Below are 27,433 nucleotides of genomic sequence, written 5' to 3'. Positions count from 1 at the left end.
AAACACATCTTGATAGATGTTTAAATGCAACTGAAAAATTGACAAATCTGTTTCTAAATTGAGGTTCCCCAAATAATCTATCTTGCTGAAGAATTATTAATTCACCACCTCTATGGTTTTATACTGTTTGGATATGAAGTCAGTTTCTCATTTTAGCGGAACTATCAACTCACATCCAAGCAAATGATTTCCTTCGCACACTGTACTTTGTATATGAATTTCAAACAGTGCTAGTATGCATTTAAGCCATTATAATGAATATGCTGCTCTTGTTTTTATTCGCCTAATGCCTGCATACTTGTGTTTGTTTTACTTAAAGTGAAAATAATTTGCTAAAGGTAAAAATGCACTTCTGGGTGCATGTGTTCCTATGAAACTTAAAAGCAGACTGGAAAAATCAAAGATTCTTTTTCCATTTAAAGTCCAAAGCTTCCATCATTACCACAGACCTTTTTTTCTGAAAAAGAAACAAAGAATTAGTTTCTGTGTCCAATGAAATAGTTTCTTTTCCACCCGCCACCCCAACCTCTACCCTTTAACTTTCTCTAATGATATCACTCTTTTTGTTGTTCGTTATGTACTGAGAAGCTATGACATCCAAACCCCTGTTCAGGTCCCACATGGCCTGAAATCCTGTAACTCATATAATTCCACTTTAACTTATCTAATTCCACTTTCTCTACAAGTATGTGTCCTTGGGAACAATAATAAAGGTATAAAGAGTGTTGCACATTTGTTAGCATAAAAAGAAGAGCAGGTCTTTTCCATTTTTCCCCACAGCACTAACAGAGTATCCCAAGATTGTTTTGCATATAGGACAATAGAAGTGAATAAAAACCTTCATCAGATGCATGCCTCTTAGAGAGGAAAGCAGAAACCCTCATGATATATGGAGAGAACAAGAAGAAGAAATATGGGGATAACAAGAAGAAGAAATTTTGTAACTATTTGATTTCTGCAATTGGAAATTCATCACATAATATCATTATCTGGTGAAGTGGAGCAACAAAAGTTATTTTAGATCAAAATATATTCAATGTGTCTGAGAATAGCTGGAAGATTATGATTGAAAAATGAGGAATAACTCAACTTTGGTTGGCACTTTTCCTAGGAAGAAATCTGAAAAGCTTTTCAGACGTAGAGAGGAAGCATATATAGACCCTGTACTAAAAACACTGGAAATAGACAAAGGGATTTTGAGGACAGTGTCGGACATAGACAAATCAGCAGAGAGGATATGTCAGTGGAGAAATGCAGGTCTAAGCATGGGACCTGAGAGTATTTCTATTTCAGAGGGAAAGGATCCAAGGAAAGTGATAAATGGTTGATTACAAATTATGGAGTTACCATAATTTAGTCCATTCTTTCAGCAGACCAAATGCTCCAGATGGGATGTTGAAATTTTAGCACTATGAAAGATAGATGGCTACAGAGTTCTTTTAATTGCAGCAATTATCCATCCCTTCATCTTACAGTCTAATCTGGAAGAATATTAAAAGTTATTTGTGGGCAGGAGACAGATGATGAGTAGGGTCTTAATTACATCTCAAACAAAATCATCCAGAACCAAATGAGAGAGAAGATGCAAGCCATGTCAACAGTATCAGGGGGTCAGAAGTAAGGGGTGTATAAATGTGAGAAGGAACCAAAGAATGAAATCAGACTGCAGAAGTGATTATTTCCAATCATTTGTTTGAAGTAGAAAAATTCAGTCATAATTTCTAACCACATGTCGCTCTTTTATGTCAGTGTAGAAAAAAAACACAGAAACCCAGATTAAAAAAAAATGAAGCTATTCATGTCTCGGCCACATACACAAAAAAAACGGGACTAGATTTTTCAACTTTTATCCAGATTTGGCATCGCTTATTGTGGCCAATATGTATTGGCTGTAGAATATTTTATGTAAGAGTGCATCATTAATCTTCAGTTGACTGGCATTTTGAAACACAGGTAAAATGCCTAAGATTTTTATGTAAGTTTTATATTGATTATTAATTTAATCAAAATATGGTATCTGTGCTTCTAGAAACATTGTATACTATACTTTCTCCACTAGATGTCTCCAGAGAAATGCAAGTAAATACTGCTAATAAAGATACTGTTAATAAGCACCCAGTTTTAAAATTGCAAAAGTACCCAGTTCAATTAGGATTAAATAGTTACAAGGATTGACTATTTAATATGAGAGTGGACCTGACACTTGATAGGCTTTTAAATGATGTGAGAGCTTAAAGTTATACCGGAAAGATGGCATACTACTCGCATTTATTTCAGAAAGCCTTTTGTCTTGCTGCTAAATGAGTTAACATTAAAGAAACATCACCTCATGTCTACTTTGCACTGCAGTTAATCATCTCTTTCTCTGAATATGATTTCATTATTTTAGAAATGTTGGCCAGAAGATGAAGATTTATGGAATATACAGAGGAAATCCGTTGAAGTATTATGTCAAAAGGATGGCGTGAGAGGGCCTACAGTTCTTGTAGACTATACAATGTGTCCAGCCACAAATATCTGAGCCTATATATTTCTTCTTTGGCCTCTTCAAGTTGTTCATTGATGTTCAACTTTATTTGGGCTGTATGCATAGTTTAAAAAGGGAAAAAAATCATGAAATCTAACTTTTGTTTAATTTGAATTCCTGCTCCTGTAGGCTTAGTTCAGCCTAACCTAGTCATTTTAAGAAAACATTTTCGCTAGCTCAAAAGAAACAAAGATCACTGGGTCTTTGCCAGAACTTCAATTTATAGAGCTGTTAACCTAGCTGTCCAGGAAGCCTGGGAACCTCACTAGACAAGATAGTTGGACATGGAAGTGCTACCCCCAGGAAAGTGGGGCACTAACTTCAAGACCTTATTATGTTTTACAAGTAAGTTGCAAACTACATGTAGATTGCAAATAGGCCAGAAAGAAATCAAAGTGATGCTCAAGAAATGTTTTCACGATCCTGTAACCTATATGTTAAAAAGCGGGGGCTTAGAAATAATTTGGCACAAATAGCTACTCTGGATCATGCAAAACCAAGGAAATTGTTGCTTTTAAAAAATCTGCACTTGGCTTGAGTATCCAGGTTTGTTGAATCCACAGTCTATGTCCAATCTTAGACAGTATAGGGCAAGTTTAAGGTTAGTTACATGCTGGCGGCAGTAAGCATGATATTACAATGAGTTCATAGTCTCCAGAGGCTACAAGTCTTGTTACAAAGATCCACTAGATAATTTGCAAACTGACAATACATTAGCATCCCGACAGCTAGAAACAAATGATCCTCTCTTTCAGTCACATTATTTTTCTTCAGTTACATAGTAAACCATTTAGTTTTCATGAACGACTTATATTTCTGGGTCACATTTTGCAACCCTGAAAGTCAGACTTAATGATCATCATTTCAATTTTCCTCCCATCTCCCAGGAAAATTACATGGACAACCCCAGGGTCACTGTCCTTTTCTGATGCAGAAGAATAAGGGTCCTGTGTGAAGAGAGACGGTGGCGGGCAGGGAAGAGAGAGAGAAAATTTGACCCTTGATAAGTGCTCAGAAAGGGAAGAATTATGTTCCTTGCAAGATTCTCAATATCTTCTCTAAAACTTGGACTACTCTTTCTTCCATTATCTTTCTTACAACTGTTTCCTTCCCTTATCCTACCGAAAACTTGCTGAGACTTCCTCCCACTATTAGGCATATAATATCACACTTCTGGCCTGGCCTTAGCTTTTTAAGTTCCAGTGCTATAATCTTTTTATGTTTACCCTAATTTTTTCCTTCTCTTGGGATATTCCCCAACATCTAAATTTGCAGGTAGTTTCTATGCACACCTGGCTTGCATTGTCAAGATCTTTCGTGATGTCATTACTAATCCTAACTTTAAATACTGAGGGCTGCTATTTGTTGATTTTCATGGGACTTACACAAGTTCCAGAAATAATGCTCAGGATGGATAGACTTATGGTCTCTATTATTTGAAGTGTGAAAAGAAAGATTTAAGATCTCTCTTTTAATTGTATGAGCATATATCATGCTTTCCACAAAAAAGCATAAATTAATCTCACCTGTCAGAAGGGAGAAGTAATCTTTTGAAATATGACTGCATTTCCATCTTCACTACTCATTTCATGTAATTATTTGTCAATTTAGACAACTGCAAGAGCCACGATGAATGGAAGCCATTAATACTAGTGCATAAAACTGGTTGCAAAGAACGACTAGGTTAAAATTGTTCTTGAAAATAATCAATAAAATTTTAATTCATTCCAGGCAATGTTAAGAAAGCAGGCAACATGGCAGGAAATTTTGATTCTTCCTTCACTCCTTGTATTCACAATCAGGTCTATCAGTTATCATTCTGGACTGTATTTAAAAATGTATTTTTTTTTACCCTTGACACTTATTACGCAAGTCTATATCTCTTTCTCTGAGTACCTCATCCTTCACCTCCAGTCAAACCCTATTGGATATGAGCAGGTATCAGCTTCATTACAAAAAGGTCTGTAAGTAGTTACATCAGTCTAAAGATGAAAAGTGTGGCATTAGTAGCAGTGTAATCTATATTATAATGTCTAACTGGTCTAGAGTTGAAGACTTTTATATATCCATTTAACCAGGAATATCCTAACAGCTAATTTAATAATATTAATAGTTTATCCATCCTAATCGATAAGCAGTTACTGACCACCTGCCATTTGCACAACGTAAGAGTAATAGAAAGCTATAATATAAAGCAAAAGATGACTTCATAAGGTCAGAATGATTCCATTCAGAGAAATGTAAATGATAGACTAAACTCTTCCTTCCACAAAGGACCAGGGTCAGAATATAATTTAACTTTTATGCTATCTCCTCTCCAGCTCTTCTTTTGAATTGCCCCTTCATTTTCTATAACTTAATCCCAAGATTTTCATATTGAAATGGCCTCTCGATCATATTTCAGCATTTGTTGTTTCACTGTGTGCTTTCTTAATAAACTAAGCAGCAAGTTGTAGAATATTTTAATATCCCATAGTGAGTTTAAGCATAACTCAGGATACTCAGAATCCTCTCTAGTTCAGTCCAGTTCCCCTAAAGCCTTCCCAATAGAACAACAAGGAGAATTCTGACAAAATCTCTCTATCTCACCAGTGGGAAAAGAACATGGATATGACATTACAGAGGGAGCATCTTGTAGCAAAATGGATTGGAATTACACTTTAGGATGGTGTGCAGCTTGTTTATTCAAGGAAGCTGATTGTGGTTACCATTTCAGCTCATTGTTTCCCTCTGATATTCAGATTTCCTTTATCCAAAGTTTTCTGAACATTCGACATATGCATGGAGTAGTAAGAACACACATTCCTTTGGCTAGGGATTGCATAGTGTAACATTGAAAGGCTTTAGTTATTCTTGATAAAATCAGAAGAATCATTTTGGCAATGTCCCTGTTTCCTAATATGTATTTAATTGTTCTAGTTATCTCTAGATTCGTAACACTTGCTTCCAATATTGGCTGCTTTTCACCAGTGGTTATCAGTAGATGTGCTGCATAGACATGTTCAACATCACATAAAGTGTGTCATGAAAAACAATAAAGCACAAATGTTTTTCCTTTCTGCTTCATTTCAAACCTTAGAGAAATTTGTCAGAGTAGATTTATGTTAACTCTATATGTTCCTTGATATTTGAAAAAGAAAGGAAATGAGAGGTAGCTCTCCTTTTTGTACGATAGCAAGGAAAATATGGACTCTCCACATGGTTCTTCAGCAAGTTAGAATTCTTATTTCATATCTTACACAAGTTTTAAATCTATCCAGAGTTTGTTTTTAATCAACAGCCTTTATCCCCTTGTGATTGTCAGACTCGCATCTACCTTTGTTTTCTGGTAAAAATAATAATAATAATAATCTTTCAGTTCTGATGTGAACTGCAATAACACCTAACAATAATCTTGAGCACACAGACATTATACATTCTACTCTGGAAAGGATTGCAGAATATCTCTTAAAACTCAACAAAAGAATTTTTCTTAAAAACCCTCTAAGATACAAAGGAATAAAACTGAGACTTAAACATGCAGTGAGTCAATTGTTCATATGATTAAAAATAAGTACCTTCTTTATAATGAAAAGGAAAAGTAGCTCAATGTGTTCCTTAAATATAACTAACCAAAACAAATCTTAGCTGGCAATTTGAACTTGCCGATGCTTCCTGGAAAGAGTTCAGACTCTCAGGTTGATGCAGTGTTCCCTCCCACAACTCTGACATGTATATAAATTCTGAGCTCTGCAAAGCCCACTGCCAGTTCTCTTCGGGGACTAACTGCAACGGAGAGACTCAAGATGATTCCCTTCTTACCCATGTTTTCTCTACTATTGCTGCTTATTGTTAACCCTATAAACGCCAACAATCATTATGACAAGATCTTGGCTCATAGTCGTATCAGGGGTCGGGACCAAGGGTAAGTGAGTGGTTTGGTTTTATAAACCATTTTTCTTTTTCCTCAGCTTGTTAGATGTTCAAGTATGCATAAAGTTTCTCATATATGCCTCAGGGTTTTTTTCCTAGTTATTATAAAGCAATAGGAAAAAAAGGAAAATGTGAGTATTCTGTGATTTATCTATGCACTTTTAAGCTTTAAGACTTAATTGCTCTCTAAATAACTTGAATAGAATTGCTTTCTTATGAAATGTTATATAATTCTAATCTAATTAACACAATTTAGCTGGGCATTCTTTTATAATTCCATTTATTTATGTTTTTATTTTCTTCCAAAAATCTGAAATTGAGTTTTCAAAATTAAAAATCTATTCTTAGGAACTATCATATGTATGTAAACAGCATTGAAATATCTCACATGGTGTTAGAGAAAATTTTATTTAAATTACATATGAAGGTTAAATACTGGGTAATGTAACTAGTTCTCTGAATTCTTTGAAGCGTTTAAGTTACTTTTAAACTCTGAATTCTGTAAAATTTGCAAAGGTAATTTATATTTTATAGAACTAATGCAACTACAACTAAGCATTTTTAAAATTACACATAATTTTGTAACTTATCCAACCATTTATAATTTTTTAAGTGGATCTTGGCACTTCTTCCTATGCCTCACAGGAATTTTCATAATGTTCACAAGCTTCTTTGACTTACAGTGAAAAAAGACCTCTGTCCCTTTAAGAGGGGAAGGGGAACCTTAAAATTGTGACAGAGGATGTTCTGATCTGTTACTTCCATTCAAAAAGATAAATTCTCCTTTGTGCAACCATATTGTTTCAAAGTTAATTTTAGCACATTTACTTCTGTGATTGCTTACCTAGAAAATTACAGAGTATAGTGTCTGTGTACATAATAAACCTTGTCTCTTTTGCTCTCTGACCTCTCATTGTTCCAGAGAGGCCTGAAGTTATGGCCATCCTCCAAATGAGCACATGCTTGGTTTAAAAAGGGTCAGTAGATTATCTACCATTAAAAGTAATAAGGCACATAGAAATAAAATTACATTCATACTGTTTGAATAGTCCTAGTTGGTTAACTTTTTGAAAAGCTTGTATTTTACTCTCAGAAATGTATAATTTTTCTCTCTCTCCCCCCCACCTCCTGTAGACTTTCGGTTTTTCAACAATTCAGTAGGATTGTGTCAATAATTAGATTTGTGCAAGGCTAGAATCATGTCTTTGGATATCAAATCCACATCTCAACATTTTCTTCTATCATCCAATCTTTAGATACGAAAAACTAGTCATTATTAGGACATTAACTTTTTTCCTTTCCCTCTATCCTCCAGCCCAAATGTCTGTGCCCTTCAACAGATTTTGGGCACCAAAAAGAAATACTTCAGCACTTGTAAGAACTGGTATAAAAAGTCCATCTGTGGACAGAAAACGTAAGTCTCTTTTTTTTTTCATAATATGTCAGTTCCAAAAACAACATCATGATGTATATGCCTTCCCCTGGGTGTACACACCATTCTTCTTGAAAATACTGACCAAAATTGTGAGAGAGTTATTTAAAGAAAAGAAAGGAATACATACGTGAATAAAGAAGTTCTCCCTGCATCTCCAATATTACTATTAGAACTCAGATTTCTTCCTGAATCCATGTGACGTGGAGGCCAGAAGGAAGCAGATCACATGGCTCAGGATTGGGTATAGAATCCGTGTGAGTAAATGATGTTGTTTCTACTCCTGGTTTGGCCCTCTTTTATCTTAGGCAAGTCACTTAACCTCTGTGACTTAGTTTCCTCATTTTATAAAAAAGTGGGCCAGAAGAACAAACTGATTTAAAATATCAGAGTTTCTGAGGCAAAAAGTTAATGTTTGCCTCTAGTCATTTGGAAATTGTCTAAAGTATTCCAGTTTACCGGAGAGTTTTCATCAAAGTTTAAAGTTAAAAAATACTTGAGTTTTATCTCTTTATTTAATACAGTGATTCTCAGTTCAAGATGCTCCATCCCCAGAGGTCCACAAGGTGATAACGGAAGCTCATCATTATAGTTAATATCTCAATAGCCCAAAGGATGATTATGTTTTAACATATGTTTCACTGATTAGCTTAAAATTTGAAAGCATTATTTACTACTTAATAGACATGCCTTCTGGTTTATTTTACCAATAAATATTGGTGGAAAAAAGTAATAAACACTCTGGACTTATTAAGGTCAAGAACCACCCCTGTGATCCAAAATCTTTATTTTACAATGAGGGAGACCAGTCATAAATAGGGCAAGTAATGCAATCAGAAAGGTTTAGGTGTCATCCCCAGTCAAGAAAACAGTGCAAGTGGCTCCTTCCTGCTTCCTATTAATTTGAAGTCCACCCTCAGTGAAGGATCCCTTGAGAATCAAAAGACCCCAGGAAGAACCTGCTTAATACATCAGCATTAAAATTCAGTTACCCTAAGTTCGGGTGGAATAATTGATTAGAAACTTATTTCTAAGTTAATGATATTGGTATAAATCCTAAACATGGGCCAGGAGTGGTGGCTCACACCTGTAATCCCAGCACTTTGGGGGCGCTGAGACAGGTGGATCACTTGTGGCCAGGAGTTCAAGACCAGCCTGGCCAACAGGGTGAACCCCATCTCTAGTTAAAAAAAATACAAAAATTAGCTGGATGTGGTGGCAGGCACCTATTTGGGAGGCTGAGGCAGGAGAATCGCTTGAACCTAGGAGGTGGAGGTTGCAGTGAGCCGAGATGGCACCACTGCACTCCCGAGTGGGCAACAGAGTGAGACTCTGTCTCAAAAAAAAAAGAAAAAGATACTAAATATGGAATCACTTAACCTCTTGTAGACTTACCTGTAAAACATGGATTTAATAGCTATATTATAGAATTTCTGAGAAGATAAAGTGAATTGATAAACGTGAAGTTACTAACCATAATGCATAATATCAATTGTCCTTAACATTAAACTCTTTTAAACAAATGCATAGATGTAGACAGGAAAGGAAGTTGTGACCAGATGCCTATTTGAAATGCACAAGATTTTCTTTATTTCTAAGTAAGAACCATGTATACAAGGCATTTAAGCTTAGCTGGGTTGCGTCTCCACATGGTAACCAAGTCTAGGGCACCAGAGGACTTTGCTGACCATCTCCTGCTCATTGGCTTAATAGAGTTTCAACATGATGTTATCTTTTGACCTGAACATTATTCCTATTATTGTGCAGACTTCTGCTAGACTTGTGAGTCATTCACACAATTATAATGCAATCAGTTGTTACAATGATCTCTGCCATGCTGCAAGCTAGGCCCCAGTAGGGACTCTAAGGCTCTGAGTTTTCCTCTTTGTTATTTATATTCTTGGATACCATGAAGCATATTTGAAATGCACACTTAACTACATAAGAAAGGACCATCACCCTGAAATGTTAGGGAGAATGCTTATTACATCCTTCCTAGAAGATAGAGAAGAATGCCATAAATTTACTTTAACCATCTAAATATATGAGAGATGTCAAGGCTTGTACAGAGGCTATGCCAAAATTCTTTCTTGCTTTCCATTAAAAAAAAAAATCACTACTTTGAAGCCTGGCTTTTTTTTTTTTTTAACCAGAAATGTAACAGTGTCTCCTTTGTTCAATTGTATTAGCTTATTTTTCTAAAGTAGATTCATTTTCAAAAACATAGTTACGTCTGGGCACTGAAATAAATGTAAATGCTAATTTCAAATAACCAAAGAAATCAATACTATTGACAGGAAGACTGACTGGTCTGCCATCTGCTTGCTTCTGCTGAAATTTCCAGAGATATCATCAGGACTTTATGATCAGATGACAGAAATGTTTGCCTTTCAGCTGAACAGTTGCTCTGGGGATTTGAGAAAAGTAAACTGAGCAGGCCTAATGAAAAACGTGAAGCTTCCTAGGGTCAAGATATTGTCCAAAATATATATTGGTCTAGTAATATAGTATTCTGGAAACTTCCTCTAGAGAATGTCTGTGATATTTTTAGCTGGCATCTCATGAAATGTTAGATACTATTCTGAAAACAAAAATAAATTTCTCATGTTTAGAGCTATGTATAGCAATATTTTTTTACTCTTGTTTTGCCCTACTGACCATATGGGAACATTGAGTTTTGGGTAGCATAAATGTTCTTCTGAAAAAAACTGCTTTTTTTTTCTTTTCAAAATATCTGCTCAGAGATAACCACATTGTTCAATTATCTGATGATATTACAATGAACTGCTGGAATTTTATCTCATCTACTGCATTAATTCTCTACATTATGACTGACCCTTGTCATATTAGCGTTTGCTAATAATAATTTTTTGTTAAATTTCCTTTTCTATTCACTATTTTACTTCAAGTAAGTATTATCAATCTATGGACTAAGCACATTTGTATCTCATTTTTTAAATTGTTTACAACATATGCTAAAGCTAATATATAAGCAATTCTTAATCAATCTTTTGACATTCAATAATTAGATTTATTTACAAGAGCTCATGTAAATAAAATTATTTAGAGGCTCTATTATGATTTGCATAAGGCTCCTGTATACCTTTTATATGTTTCCAATACCAACTATTCTTCAAACTATATTAAAATTAGAGAATAACTTGAAGTGGGTATTTCCCATTTAATTTTGTCTGTATTTTTAGCTATCTATTATTCTTAAGCCAATATTTCATGCCAGGAATTTTTTATTAACAAATAAAGAATGAGGATCCAAGGTTATAAACAAGACTACAAATCCTAGATAATTACTTAGTGTAGCAGGGTTCAATTTGAAAACATTTATTTACTGTTATTCAACTCTATAAAATCATCTTTTATATCATTAAAATTTTTGCTTCTTGATAGTTTGCTTTTATCATTTTTATCATACTAAAAAAAGATTTTATTCTTATACTTGGCGATCTCTTTCATGTCTAAATTATTTTATTCATTCATACTTCTTGAATACAATTAAGACAACTGGATAAAAAGCCAGAAAAGAAATAGCATTTGAATAAGCTGATTCATGTTTAATTAGTGAATTACAAAATAATTAATCTATAATTGTCATAATCCGTTTGACATGATATTTCTCAATTAAAAATTACAAAACGATGTGCATTTATTTTTTACTTGTAATAATTCCCCTATTTCTAATTGTTTGGTACATGTACCTTTATATTCCTTTTGAAAGGAAACATAAGTAACTATGTAAAATTTGAGTTAAAATAGGCTATCTATGTTAGATGATGAAGTCCAGAAAATATTCTATGAAATGCGAAAAAATAAAAATTAGGATTATACTATAATATTAATAATATAATTATATATTAATATAATCAGTTTTTATTTTGTAAGCAATTATATAATTTTAAATTATTATTTTCCCTCAAAATATAGTAAATTAGATAAACTTATTTTTTGTATATCGTGATATTTTGAATTTTCTGGTCTGTTACCTCAATTATTGACTATAGAACTTAACACACTTCGTTAACTTTAAACAGGATGCCATTTTCTTGAATACTAAAATCTAATATTAAAATAAACTTACTTAGATTATTTTTATCAAATTTTACAAAAAATAAAAAGATTTTAAAGTTTATATATAATATAATATAATTAATAATTCTACCAACAATTCAAACCAAATATGGCATTATTTATCTAGCAATGAGATAGCATGTTACGGACTCCAATGGGTCAATGTATTTTCTTATGTTTCCAATTATATTAAAGCAGATTTCTAGCCATTTTTAGTTTACAAAATGATTTCAAAAGCATTATTTCATCTGAGATTCACAATTACTCTGTGAGTAGATATTATAGCTACTATATTCATGTTAAATGCTTGGGGAAACAGGGACTCCTGTTGATTAAATGACTTGCTCAAGGTTCACATGTCAACCAAGTAGTAGAACTGGGACCCAAATGTCATTCTTCTGGATCAACATTATGGAACTTTTCTATAGCAACATGAGACTGTAGTGAGAAATCAAACTCATAGAAATATAGAAAAAATCGGCCGGGCGCAGTGGCTCACGCCTGTAATCCCAACACTTTGGGAGGCCCAGGCGGGCGGATCATGAGGTCAGGAAATTGAGACCATCCTGGCTAGCACGGTGAAACCCCATCTCTACTAAAAATACAAAAAATTAGCTGGGCGTGGTGGTAGGAGCCTGTAGTCCCAGCTACTCGGGAGGCTGAGGCAGGAGAATGGCGTGAACCCGGGAGGCGGAGCTTGCAGTGAACCCAGATCGCGCCACTGCACTCCAGCCTGGGCGACAGAGCGAGACTCCGTCTCAAAAGAAAAAAGAAAAAATCAGGGGGGGAAAAAAACCTGATTTTTAGAATCTCAACAAATCAAGTCACTAAGTGAAATATTTTGTCAAATTTATGTCAAAATGTATCCTATTTAGTTTCTCATTTTAATATTAATTTTCTTCCTATGTACAGGACTGTGTTATATGAATGTTGCCCTGGTTATATGAGAATGGAAGGAATGAAAGGCTGCCCAGCAGGTAAAATCTCAATTTTTTGAATTAAATAAGGAATTATATGCAAAGAAAGGGTTGAGGTGGCTTGTGGAGAAGCCAGTTGTGTATGTGTGTATTCAGCACCATCCTAAATCCAAGATATATCCCTCCTATTTTTGTGTTAATCATGAATTTATGAATGATAAAATATAAGAGCACATTTCTCATGCACTGGATGCTGGGCAATACAACAGAAACTTAGTCACAAATTTAAATTAGTTCAGCTTCCCTTCAGGAACAAAACTCTTTACAAAATCCTGTTCTTTGAACTTGTCTAGGAACATGGAACTTAACTACTTGGCAAAACTTCATCTTCTCTAGTTGAACAGCTCTGTTATTATAATATTCTTTATATTGAAATTTGGTTTCCTCTACCTCTGCCAACTAGAGAAAAAAAATAGCTCATCTATTTCCTCTTTGAAATGGCAGCCATTCAGATATTTCATGCCAATCACCACACCTTTCCTCCAGCTACCTTCTCTTCTTGAATAAAGTCTTCTATTCTCTGGCTAATCATCCCCAATTCTTTTAATATGACACAGACTTTGAAGTCCTCCCCATTATAACACCAACCCACAGAAAGTCTCTAGTCCAGTAATCTTTTTTCTGAATACAAACCTAGACTGATATTTAAAGTCCATCCATGTGGGTCTGAGCATTTAAGACAATACCAAGATAAGTACCTGATTTGGGGACACCTTGCACTTTGGATAATGTCATTGGTAACCATGTTACATCACTAGCTTATATTGAATTTAGAATCAATTAAAATTGATTACAGTTTTTTTTACATACACTATTAAGTCAGGTCTCTAGGATTTGTTTTTCTCAATTTAGGCATAGGAATTACATGGAACCTTGTTAAATTTAACCTTGTTCATTTTGACTCAATTTCTCCATCTTTTTACGGTCTTTTAAAATCCTGGTTTTATACTTAATAGTTGTGTCACCAAATCTAAGGATATTCACAAATTTAATAACCATTGATTCTATGCTACTAATCAAATTATACTAATTTTCAAATAAATACGGTCAGAAAAAATAAGTTGACTGCACATTACTAGATAAATCCCTTCAGGCTGACATTCACGCATGAATCTTTCCTCTGACGTTCGGGAGAAATAATCTGGAAGGATTAAATATTTTAAATTATTTGCTCCCAGAAATTATAATGAAAACAAGCAGGCCTACATAGTTTTAGGGACCCAAATCTATAAAAATGATAGATTTAAATAACAGATAATATTGAATTATAATTGAATTATTATTGACATAGCAGGATTGAGATCTAAATAGGTTAAATGTTAAACCAGGATAAGAGTTTAAATTTTTTTTTCCTCAACACAAAGGATATGTAAAATAATGTTTTTCAGTAGCATTTTATTATTTAGCACTCAAAAGATAACTTTTATATAAAAATGATTATTCATATAATTGTATTGCTAAAATTATTAGCTAAATGTCTTGGGAAACATAGCATAAAGTTTAAAAGATTATGAATAATATCCTGAGAATATTATCCCCAGTACTGATTCATTTCTTGATTATTTCAGTTTTGCCCATTGACCATGTTTATGGCACTCTGGGCATCGTGGGAGCCACCACGACGCAGCGCTATTCTGACGCCTCAAAACTGAGGGAGGAGATCGAGGGAAAGGGATCCTTCACTTACTTTGCACCGAGTAATGAGGCTTGGGACAACTTGGATTCTGTAATTCATTATTTTTATCAATATATTTATTTTTTGCTGTTATTGTTATTTCATTTTAACTGATTTATTAACTTGGATATTAGTAGAAATTTTATATCTTTCTATTGTACATATATGAGAATACCTAAAGGGATGAGTTATTGAGGGAAGTAAAATGTCTTAATACATCCGCAAATAGAATAACTCTCCAGGAGACTTATACTTTAATTTTTTTAAGAAGGGGAATCAAGAATCAGCTAAAAGGGCACTTACTATTCTATTTTACTCTTTTCCTCTTTCCTGTTTGTGAGGATATGTATGTAATTTCAGATAACATGTCTAACAGAAAGGTAAGTTAAGAAGACTACTGAAATTTAAAATTATCATAAGCTGTATTATACAGCAATATTTTATTACGTATGTTTAATTATATGTATATATATGGATGTTCAGGTTGTCAAATTTGTATACATGTATGTGGATAGTTAAATGAAATGTGAAAATACATTTGATTTTCAGACTTTTGTGCAGTCTAATTTACAATGCCTTAAATTATTACTCAATTTCCGAATCTATAAAACTGATATAAAAATACATTCCTACTTTCTACTAGATATGGAGATGAATTGATAATTATTACTAGAGTCAAATATACATAATAAAATGTAGGTATATATCTGTAGGCATTATCTTGCTACACTAGCTGTGTGGTTAACTGCTTGATTATAGAAATCGCTCCTCTGGTTGTCTTTCACCGCATCTCTAACCACCTCTCCAGTTCCTTTTGCTGACTCATCTTCTTCCTTGCCTTAAAGAATTGAGCAATGAGAACACATGGACACAGGAAGGGGAATATCACACACCAGGGACTGTTGTGGGGTGGGAGGAGGGGGGGGATAGCATTAGGAGATATACCTAATGCTAAATGACGAGTTAATGGGTGCAGCACACCAACATGGCATATGTATACATATGTAACAAACCTTCACGTTGTGCACATGTACCCTAAAACTTAAAGTATAACAATAAAAAATAAAAATAAAAATAAAAGGAATGGAACTTATAAGAATTTCTTCCAGCAACTTGACTCTGCTCTTTAAATGCACTTATCATGGTTTCAACTATCACTTTGGTGCACACAAACATTCAACCTACGCTTGTTGTTTAGACTTGTTTCTACTTCGAACCTCAGTAGAATATTTCTATTGTTTATCTTAGTATTTATCCTTGGATATACCATCTGCATCTTTAAACAAAAGTTATCTAAAACATATGCAATTTTCTTTCCCCCCATAAATAATTCTTTTTTTGTCGTCTTTTCCCCACAATTGGCAGTACCAGTGTCAATGTTCAGACTTGAAATTTGTAAGTCATCCTTACCTCCCCTTTCTCCAATTCTTAAAAACTGCTTTTAGCCTCATCTCATGTTTCATCTAAAGTGACCCCCCTAATACTCCAATTTCTGCTGTACATTACCACTCAACCTTCCTGAAGCCTGGTTCTAATCATTAAATTCCAGCGCCACAAAATCTTCAGTGGTTCCTTATGGCCAGTTTATTTCACTCCTCTTAGGGCATTAAAGTTATCCACGTTATTGTCCCACATACCCTTCTAAATTTCTTAGTATTATCTGAGAAACATAAAAGTGTGTATTAACCAAACTGGACAACTTTTGCTCTCTTGGCATTCACCCTATCTCAGCACTGGACTTAAAAGACCACCACACCATTCCTATTCATTTAAATCTCATGGTCTATCTCCAAACTACTTCTGAACAGCTGTTCTTTCTTATGGGGGCCCTGAAAGCATTTTTCCCCTCTGTCCTATATCTTACTCTGTCTACTTTTACCTGCTGCTATATGGTAAACGGTGGTGACTTTTTGCTTTACTTATCATTATATTTCCCATAGCATTGAGTGAAGCATAATATGACACATAGTGTTGGATAGATAAAAAGGTACAGGACGGTTGAATTCTTGAATTTGTTATGGAATAAACATGAAACCCTTGTTAACACTTAAGTGTTGCATACAAATATAATGTCGTTTTTGTTTTCTTTTGTTTGCTATTTAAAATATTTTAAATATGTGATAATTTCATATCTCCCTTTCTTATCATTTTATTATTTATATCAAGATTGTCTCTTCATCAACATATTCACTTTAAAAATTGTGTTCTAAGTACTGTATCACATTCAGGATCCTTAACTAAGTATCTGAACTTACAAAATCACTTAACCAATTAGAATAATATAATTTTAAGTTATTTATGTCAATTTTGTATGACCATCTGATAATGCAATGAGAAAATAGCAAGAGAGTAGAAATAGGGTGATCGTAAGACTTTTACTAATGTTCCACAATAAATTGAATTTCTATCATTGCAATTTTTCCTAGGATATCCGTAGAGGTTTGGAGAGCAACGTGAATGTTGAATTACTGAATGCTTTACATAGTCACATGATTAATAAGAGAATGTTGACCAAGGACTTAAAAAATGGCATGATTATTCCTTCAATGTACAACAATTTGGGGCTTTTCATTAACCATTATCCTAATGGGGTAAGTTTTATCAGTAAAAAGCACACTTATGAAAAATATCTTCTTTAATTTTGTCTATACTTTTTATATAATGCTCACAAAAATAATAAAATGTTAGTGAGAATAAGGTAAGTGTTATATTATGACTTTACCCCCAAATCTAGGGCATGTAAATTTCCAATCTGGTTATTAATTTCTACTAAAGAGTGATTGTAAAGGACAAATTACATGAACAGTTCATTGACAGTAGACAGGTATTCTAAAAAAGGAAATTTTAGTAGTTGATGTGTTTGAAATAATTTATCGTAGTAGCAAAAAGAATAATCAAAGAATGAGTGTTCTTTTACTCCCCCTCTAGCTACTGTACTAACTGAAGTACTTGTGTGTTTGGATCAGATTTTGTGGGAAACTGCCAACAGGGTCATAGGACTTTTTCCACAGCCAGCCAAATTCTCAGGGACAAAAGAGGTCAATGATGAAACAATATTTAGGAAGTTCTTGTAATGTAACTAATTATATCTATACAATAATTATTTGTTTCTCCCTCTCAAAACTTAAATTTTAGGACTGATTAGACTTCTTTACCTAATTCATTGACCCACATTAAAAAGTTTATGACTATTTGCATAAAAGAGAAAAGCAATAATTTAAATGAAAAAAACACCTTTGCCTTATGTTGCTAGATATGTTAAGTATGACTTGACTTGGGTTCTCAACTGGTTCCCTTTTCTCTTACAGTTTCTTTTTTAGATATAACAACATGTAAATCTTCATCCACAGCGTTTACATTTACAATGTAGTTTCCTGTATGTTACATTTACTAGTATAAATGAAAAACTGGGAATGGGCTTGCAGTCTCAGTGGTCAATGGGTATCTCTGGTTTCAGCACTTTGATTTTTCCAAATAATTATAGGTTGTCACTGTTAATTGTGCTCGAATCATCCATGGGAACCAGATTGCAACAAATGGTGTTGTCCATGTCATTGACCGTGTGCTTACACAAATTGGTACCTCAATTCAAGACTTCATTGAAGCAGAAGATGACCTTTCATCTTTTAGAGTAAGTCCAAGAGCAGATTGTCTTGAGTCATTGAAATCCCTCCTCTTCTCCTGTCAAAATCTAAAAACAATAAAAATGCTATTAAATCTGGCAAAAATGTAACACATATTTTTTGAAAGGACTACTATTTTCATTTTACACAGAAGAAACCATCTCATATGAAATAACAATATTTCTGTGGACATGATAGAGTAAGAAGGGTTAGTCACGTGACTGGCGTGTATTTAGCTCATTTAGAATGTGTTCATCTGTTATTATATGTACTGCTGGATATTGCTACAGTCCCACAAACATGGGCAGAATTCCCATTCTTGCAAACACAATTTGAAGAAAGTTGGAAAAGACATGGTTGTGTCAAAAAGTAATATTTTGAAGATCTAACAACAACAAACCTCTATAGTGTAGGAATCAGCTCCTTCATGTCAGCCTAGGCTAAGTGTGTTGTAATCTTTTTCTGGATTTACAATGTGAAAGTCTCTGAAAAGCACATTTGTGTTTCAGGCAGCTGCCATCACATCGGACATATTGGAGGCCCTTGGAAGAGACGGTCACTTCACACTCTTTGCTCCCACCAATGAGGCTTTTGAGAAACTTCCACGAGGTGTCCTAGAAAGGATCATGGGAGACAAAGTGGCTTCTGAAGGTAGTTTAATGTCTTCATCTCTAAGGAGTCTCCCAGCATTCTGAGAAGGGAATAAAAAAGAGGCTAGTCCTTACCAATAATATTAGTTTTAATAAGCAAAGGCAGGGAAAAATTTTTATTCTGAGATGTACTATGTCTTCCAAAAGTCCTTAAAAGAGTAGGCAGAGTATAATTCTTAAATAATAAGAATACTCTCAAGATCACATTCTTTCATACTGCTTTCAAGTAAATAAGTAGTAGATATTCAGAAGGATTAGCAGGTGTTGGAAAGAAATATTAGATCATCAAATTTTAATATTGTATGCACGTTATGCAATGCTTTTAATTCTGTATTTATGCCAAAAGATATTGAGTTGTGAGAACTGTATGGTTCTCTTGGGCCTCTAATTACTGATACACAGAAGAATTTGGTGGCTTTCCAAGCTTCCTTGCTGTTGTCAGATAGGTTTTACATTGTGCTTGCATACTTCACTTACTCAGCCTATCCCAAAATACATTTAACCAATTTAAGATGAGAAAATTTTAGGATGCAGGATAGATATAATGTAGTTGAGGCATAGATCCCTCCAGAGGTCCTTCAATGAATCATCTTTATTTGGTTACTTTCTAGAAGTTGCCTTCCGGAAATAATTTGTCTTATCCTCAGCCTCTATCGACCTCATTACATGTTATATACAAATATTCTGCTATGAGCAGCTATTACAAGATACTGCTCTTGGGTATTTTGGAATTTAACAGGCCTTCCCTTTCTTTCTCTTTTGGTAGAGAGGGATCTTGCTGTGTTTCTCATCATGGTCTTGAACTCCTGGCCTCAAACAATCCTCTCACCTAGGCCTCCCAAAGTGTTGGGATTACAGGTGTGATCCTGGCACAATCCCTTTGTGCCAGTCAAAGTTCCTCTGAAAGGAACAATTCTTGCTTTCACATCAGGAGTTACTTTTTTATGATAGCTGGAACTTAACCTACCACGTTTTCTAATACTGCACCAATCATTTCCTGAAGCTGATCTCCTCTTATTATTCCTACGAAGCTGAGCTGTTTCTATTTTATAGTTGATAGGAAAAAACTTTTAGAACATAAATAGGATTTTAAAGCTGTTAGTGAATCCTTAGGTTTTACTACATTTTAAGGAATACTTAGTTCCACAGTGAAACACATCTTTTCAGGGTCAAATGTTATTTCCCTTGATCTGAAAGCTAGCTGTTTTTATTGTGTTCTCCAGCTCTTATGAAGTACCACATCTTAAATACTCTCCAGTGTTCTGAGTCTATTATGGGAGGAGCAGTCTTTGAGACGCTGGAAGGAAATACAATTGAGATAGGATGTGACGGTGACAGTATAACAGTAAATGGAATCAAAATGGTGAACAAAAAGGATATTGTGACAAATAATGGTGTGATCCATTTGATTGATCAGGTCCTAATTCCTGATTCTGGTAAGCAACGTTTTTTTGTTTTTGTTTTTGTTTTTTTACTTACTGTAATTTACTAATTATGCTGTCTCAAAGAGTAAGTCCATGAAAAATGAATGTGCAGTATAAAGAATGGCATGCAAAGCACTAACACAATAAATAGTGAGCTACTTGAGCACTCCATAGATTGGCAGTGTAGTGATGGGAACTCCATGCATGAATCTTTGGCTTTCTAGGGTTTCTAACATCTAATATTTACAACCGTTTTCACAGTGCCAGAGTTTTTCTTGGAAAGAGAAGGAAAGATCTAACCAAATGGTCAGCTTTGGATAAATGGAAAAGCTATGGAACTCACAGTATAGAGAGAAAGATGAGAGATGAACAATAGAGAATTAAAGAAACATGTAGTAGGAAGACAGAAAAATATTTTCCTTCTGAAATTCATCGTGATTATCAACTCCCACCAAAAAATGGAAGTGGAACTCTCTTATTAGGGAGGAGGAGGATGTCTTATCACACTGACATTGCAGTAAATAGCTTACAATATTAGAAAAGAGTCAGGAATTGATTTACTAGTTTCATGATGGAGATAATAGCAATGATGACATTGTTGGGATGGTGATGGTTTATTTTTCAGCCAAACAAGTTATTGAGCTGGCTGGAAAACAGCAAACCACTTTCACGGATCTTGTGGCCCAATTAGGCTTGGCATCTGCTCTGAGGCCAGATGGAGAATACACTTTGCTGGCACCTGTGAATAATGCATTTTCTGGTATGTGCTGGAAACTGTTGTTCCTGCTCTCTGCCTACACACCTTTTTTTCTTTATGATGATTGTTTGCAATAAGAAACAATAAATGTTTTAGGAGGTGTTGATTAGTTTCTGCATTGGCTACACATACAATGTGTTAACACTACATGGTCTCTACTAAAATGTTCTTCATTTCTAAACATTTCATTATAATGGATAATAGCCTACAGAGAGTGAAATTTGTAATTTGTAATTAAGACTATTCAGGCCAGGCGTGGTGGCTCACACCTGTAATCCCAGCACTTCGGGAGGCCAAGACAGGCAGATCACTTGAGATCAGGAGTTTGAGACCAGCCTGGCCAGCATGGTGAGAACTCATCTCTACTAAAAATACAAAAATTAGCCAGGTGTGGTGGTGCACTCCTGTAATCCCAGCTACTCGGGAGGCTGAGGCAGGAGAATTGAACTGAACCCAGGAAGCAGATGGCACCACTGCACTCCAGCCTGGGCGACAGAGTGAGACTCTGTCTCAAAAAAAAAAAAAAAATGAAACTTAAAAAAAAGCATATTTAGTTTCTCTGTGAATCTAATATTTCCAGCACAATAAGGATGCATTGACAGATCTCTAAAAAAAAAACTGATTTCTTTACTTGATACCAACATAATAATATTTAGAAATAAATAGGTATGTTTTGCATCTCAAAATTTGGACAGTAAGGGTGTCAAATTATAAATAAATAAAATGAAGAGACTTATACACTTCCATATCATGACGTAAAATAGTATATATAAATATTTCACCTAGTAGTTGCTATTCACAGACCATGTTCAGATTCATGCAACCTTTGACCTTTCTCAGGAAAATGATTTCACAGACATATTTAAATTGTTAGGCAACATTTATTAATTAAAAATAGGTAACACAATTTTTTGTTTTTCCAAATGCTAAATTGTGATATAAAAACTATTAATCAAAAAAATTGAATTCCTAGATATCCTGACTTTCTTCTTTGTAATAATCCTGCCTGTGTGTTTTGACAATAACCCATATTTAAGAGGTTGTTTGCTTTGATTCTCTTTCCAGTAATCAAGATTAATTTACAAAGGATTCATCAGTAGTTCTTTCATGTGACTAATGGATATCTAATTATCAGACAAAGCCTTGGCCACCATTAAGGTTTAGCATTTGCCAGTGACCACTATAAAACTATGTAGCCCTTACAGAGGTGAAACTCATTGATTGAACTGGTTGGAACTGTATTATTGTCATTTAATACAATAGGTCACAGAGTTTCTACTTGGTGAATTGAATTGTTAGTTTTTAGCATTTGGTTGATTCATGTATTATATGAGTGCAAAATCCATGATATCAATAATGTCAGGGATTATCTGTTTATATGATTCTGTCTTACCGGGAGAAACTTCAATGTTTTCTAAATAAAATAATGCTCTTTCTTAATGAATTTATTTACAGATGATACTCTCAGCATGGATCAGCGCCTCCTTAAATTAATTCTGCAGAATCACATATTGAAAGTAAAAGTTGGCCTTAATGAGCTTTACAATGGGCAAATACTGGAAACCATCGGAGGCAAACAGCTCAGAGTCTTCATATACCGTACAGTAAGTGAATCACAACAAAATAAAAAGTCTGTCAAATGACATGTCAAATAATGCTGTTTCAATGAACATTTCACAGAATTTTATGAGTGTGGTTCTAATAGTAAATATTCATAGAAGCATCAGGGAACTGGGTAGCTTGGGTGAAAAGACTGTGAGCAAAGTCCACAACAAGTGCTATGTATTCAAAACTCAGATAGATAGTTTGCATGTGTTTCATTATGAATAACTTTCTATTCTAGAGCATCAATTATTTTAAATTCCAGAAAGCAGTAAATTTTTTTAAAATAAACTTTTCCTTTGCAGAGTACTTTACAATTTTCAAGGTAATTCTGTTCTCTGCCTACACACCATTTTTCTTTATGATGATTGTTTGCAATAAGAAATAATAAATGTTTTACAAGGTGTTGATTAGTTTCTGCATTGACTACACATACAATGTGTTAGCACTATGTTGTCTCTACTAAAATGTTTTTCATTTCAAAACATTTCATTATAATGAATCAAATATGCAAGGTGATCTTATACTGTAAAATAACCAGTCAGCATCTGAATATCTTTTGAATGGCTTTCAAGATAAACCTTTATTGGCACATAGAGATTTCTGGACTCTAAAAAAGGGTTTTAATGTACTTTTTTTTTTTAAGGGACAGAATTTCACTCTGTCACCCAGGCTGGAGTGCAGTGGCACAATCATAGCTCACTGTAACCTTAAACTCCTTGGCTCCAGGGGACCCTCCCACCTCGGTCTTCTGAGTAGCTAGGACTATAGGTGCACAACATCACCCTAGTTAATTTTTTAATTTAATTTTTCTTGAGACAGGGTCTTGCTACATTTCCCAGGCTGGTCTCAAACTTTCAGCCTCCAGTGAACCTCCTACTTTGGCCTCCCAATGTGCTGGGATTACAGGCATGAGCCGCTGCACCCAGCCCTAACATACATTTTGCTGCAGGAAAATTTATAGAAATATTGCTTATCAAAATTACAGTTCAATTAATGATACGTTCAGTATTTGTCCAGATAACACGTACAGCTACAACTAAAAGACTTCACAGGAAGTCAGGCATTACCTAGAACTGAATCTGGCACATGTCAGCAGCTCCCTGCAGCTACAAAATTCCAAACATTTTTAAGTATGCATTAAATGTGCTGCACTTTAAATTTTGTATATACAAATATATGTGTGTATATATATATCACGTTTGTTCAAAAAGCTATGAATATGTCAATGATTTGACTTACAGTGATGAATAGGGTCTTACAGTCAAGAAAATAAAGTAAATATTTGTGAAGATCACTAAAAGCACTAAAGTGAGGAAACCTTACAGATAGTGTTGACCAAAAGAGGGTCTAGAGAAATAGTTCAAATCTGAATAGAAATTATAAAAAATGTAGAAGTGGGATTCCATGGAACTTTTGTAATTTATTGACAAAATTACCTGCCTGATCCATAAGGTAGCTTGACTTTTAATAAAAAACCCGGCTAGATAAGAAGTGTCTTGTGAGTTTGTGTGAGCCATTGAAAACAGAGGAAAGAAGCTGTTCCCGTGGCCTCAGACACCAGGCAACCTCTCAGAAGGGCCGATCCAGGAACTTAATTATGTAGTTACATCTATACGGGAAATTTCAAGCAAGGAAAATGACACCCCATACCTTTCTTTCCTTTCCTAGGCTGTCTGCATTGAAAATTCATGCATGGAGAAAGGGAGTAAGCAAGGGAGAAACGGTGCAATTCACATATTCCGCGAGATCATCAAGCCAGCAGAGAAATCCCTCCATGAAAAGTTAAAACAAGATAAGCGCTTTAGGTAAGCCTATTAGTGGCACCTCCACAAAGAATGAGAGCTATTGGCATATTTTTGTTTCATAGGCGGTATCCCAAAAGGCATTCAGTCTCCTATGTGGTTGGAAATGGAATTTAGAATAAAATGTTCATACAAGTGTTTTCAAAATTGATATGTTTTCACTGCTACTTTCTGGTACACCGTTATATGATTTCATGTGTGAAAACAAATCTAACAGGCTAAACTACTTCTTGACATTTTTCTTATAGTTTTTAGAAATTGATGGTATATATAGCAAAGACTATCTTGTAGAGTATTACATGATAAAAATGCTTCTTTTTTGTTATGTGTGACCTTGTCAAGTTTTATAGGATGAAATCAGATGAAAAAAATTAAAAATTGTATTGTATATTTTAATCATTTTTCATGATAAAACTTTTAACAGGTAAATTGTATTCGAAACATACGAAAATGTATGAGCAGTTCTCTCATGCTTTCCACAATACATGGATTCTATTCTATTACATGCACTGTAGGTGAACATACCTAAATCTAAATCTGACAAAATACATATACATTCTTCCCACTTAGCACCTTCCTCAGCCTACTTGAAGCTGCAGACTTGAAAGAGCTCCTGACACAACCTGGAGACTGGACATTATTTGTGCCAACCAATGATGCTTTTAAGGGAATGACTAGTGAAGAAAAAGAAATTCTGATACGTAAGTGGAAGTGAATTCCAGATATTTTCCCTTTCATTTCAGGATCTCACTTCTTTCTCAAGCTTTCCTGTCCAGATGTCTGCCTTAAAAATGCCCCCTCTCTGGTATTCATGGTTAGCTTTAGTTTCCTTTTATTTCGTCCACTTGGGATGTGTGGAGGGTCACTCAGTAATGTTCTTAAACTGTTTACTGTCATGTTGTTGGGCTAGATGTTCACTTACGTGGTTTCTATTAAAGACCATGTAATCAGGGGACAAAGAAGAAAACAGTTATAATTTAGAAAATGAATAGATTTTTTTCTCCCAGTAAGTTGGGTTCTATCTTGATTAGGCTAATTGAAATAACTGTATGTTTTGAAATAGCATCGATATCTACTTGAGAGAATAATGATATTATGAGAAAGTACAATATGGAAAAAGATAAAGACTAATAAGTGTTTTGTTTCTTAGTCCTTATCAAAAAGTCATATTATTCAATAAAAATAAACATATATTTTCCCCTAGGGGACAAAAATGCTCTTCAAAACATCATTCTTTATCACCTGACACCAGGAGTTTTCATTGGAAAAGGATTTGAACCTGGTGTTACTAACATTTTAAAGACCACACAAGGAAGCAAAATCTTTCTGAAAGAAGTAAGTTGTCTAGAATGAATTTATGATAGTGTTCATCCATCATTAAGTTATCTAAATATTCATCCTTAATGAAATTTCCTCATTGAAATTGCCTCCTATTTTGATAGGTAAATGATACACTTCTGGTGAATGAATTGAAATCAAAAGAATCTGACATCATGACAACAAATGGTGTAATTCATGTTGTAGATAAACTCCTCTATCCAGCAGGTTTGTAATTATTGAACTCATTGATGGGCTAAGTCTTTTTTTAATATGAACCTCGATTTTTATTTTATGCTTTCTTACCAATATTCATTTAATATTTCTCTTCATAGACACACCTGTTGGAAATGATCAACTGCTGGAAATACTTAATAAATTAATCAAATACATCCAAATTAAGGTACTAAAAGTTACTTGATTTATTTCTTTTTTTTTTTTTTTTTTTTTGAGATGGAGTCTCGCTTTGTCGCCCAGGCTGTAGTGCAGTGGCATGATCTCAGCTCACTGCAAGCTCCGCCTCCCATGTTCACTCCATTCTCCTGCCTCAGCCTCCCGAGTAGCTGGGACTACAGGCGCCCACCACCACGCCCAGCTAATTTTTTTTGTACTTTTAGGAGAGACGGGGTTTCACTGTGTTCGCCAGGATGGTCTCGATCTCCTGACCTCGTGATCCACCCGCCTCGGCCTCCTAAAGTGCCAGGATTACAGGCGTGAACCACCGCGCCTAGCCTAAAAGTTACTTAATTTATTTCTAATATGTAGAACACGTATTACAGGTTTAACATAACAGGCTAGAAATGTACTCATTAATAAGTAAGTATGTACTGGGCTTGGATTACTCTTTGTTGTTTATGTACCACTGACCCACCTGTAAAGAAATGGCATCATTTCTTCATGGTTTTGTTCAACAAATATCTATTAAAAGCTACTCAGGACCAAGTATTGTGTAAAGTGTTATGAAAAATATGTATTTAAATTGGACATGTCTTTATTCAAAAAGTTTACAGTCCAATTTAGAAAAATAAAATGGTACATAAATGACTAAAATCTTTGTACCATTCAATACTTTCACTGCAGAATATAAAGGAAAGAACATTCACTTATAAAAAATTGTCACTCCTCACAGATTAAAGGGAACGGAATATTTTTCTTCTTTTTCAATGTAGGGTAAAAGTAGCAGGAAACATAAAATTGTGTTTCATAAATATATTTAACTTTGGATTAATTATTATATAATTTTTAAATCTCTGAGTAATGAATCCAATGATTTTTATGCCCTCTGACCTGATAGCATTGAATTGGAAGATGATTTATATGAGGACTTCACTTCTATTAAGTGTAATAATAGCTTCACTATTTTTACTTTAATAAGAATTAAAGTGGTGCCATGGTTTTGTTAACACAACTATCACCTTTCATGTTACTAAATATAAACATTTATTTTCAGTTTGTTCGTGGTAGCACCTTCAAAGAAATCCCCGTGACTGTCTATAGTAAGTATATAATAAATATTGGCCACCTGGGTGGCAAGGTATGAAAAAAGAAAACAACACATTTCTTTGTATTTACAGAGATTATTGATAATCTGGTATTTAGAATTCCAAACTATGGCCAATCTCATTTCACTTGAAAAAAGGATTGAGGTC

General features: G+C 34.4%; 1 protein-coding gene across 10 annotated transcripts in view; it reads left to right on the top strand.

Moving 5' to 3' along the window:
- Positions 1–6,230: 6,230 nt before the first annotated feature.
- POSTN (periostin) overlaps positions 6,231–27,433 on the top strand; it is a 35,895-nt gene continuing 14,692 nt past the window's right edge. For 6 of the 10 annotated variants that reach the window (XR_010150439.1, XM_001148381.7, XM_063792085.1 and 3 more), the window contains exons 1-16: positions 6,254–6,431; positions 7,755–7,853; positions 12,867–12,931; positions 14,500–14,657; positions 17,033–17,197; positions 18,091–18,237; positions 18,739–18,880; positions 20,103–20,315; positions 20,929–21,063; positions 22,516–22,664; positions 24,334–24,470; positions 25,038–25,168; positions 25,672–25,802; positions 25,910–26,012; positions 26,120–26,187; positions 27,235–27,280. Coding sequence is in view for 9 of the 10 variants with exons in the window: in XM_001148381.7 (XP_001148381.3) it covers positions 6,313–6,431; positions 7,755–7,853; positions 12,867–12,931; positions 14,500–14,657; positions 17,033–17,197; positions 18,091–18,237; positions 18,739–18,880; positions 20,103–20,315; positions 20,929–21,063; positions 22,516–22,664; positions 24,334–24,470; positions 25,038–25,168; positions 25,672–25,802; positions 25,910–26,012; positions 26,120–26,187; positions 27,235–27,280 (2,008 nt within the window). In the remaining variant the exon portion in view is untranslated. Of the gene's footprint in view, positions 6,432–7,754; positions 7,854–12,866; positions 12,932–14,499; positions 14,658–17,032; positions 17,198–18,090; positions 18,238–18,738; positions 18,881–20,102; positions 20,316–20,928; positions 21,064–22,515; positions 22,665–24,333; positions 24,471–25,037; positions 25,169–25,671; positions 25,803–25,909; positions 26,013–26,119; positions 26,188–27,234; positions 27,281–27,433 lie in introns of all 10 variants that reach the window. The other 4 variants (XM_001148006.7, XM_001148299.7, XM_001148230.7 and 1 more) reach the window with 2 other exon arrangements.

The sequence above is a fragment of the Pan troglodytes genome, chromosome 14, assembly GCF_028858775.2.
Source record: "Pan troglodytes isolate AG18354 chromosome 14, NHGRI_mPanTro3-v2.0_pri, whole genome shotgun sequence".
Taxonomy (NCBI): domain Eukaryota; kingdom Metazoa; phylum Chordata; class Mammalia; order Primates; family Hominidae; genus Pan; species Pan troglodytes.
The sequence above is the reverse complement of the archived record's forward strand: the minus strand, read 5'-3'. Positions and strand labels throughout refer to the sequence as shown.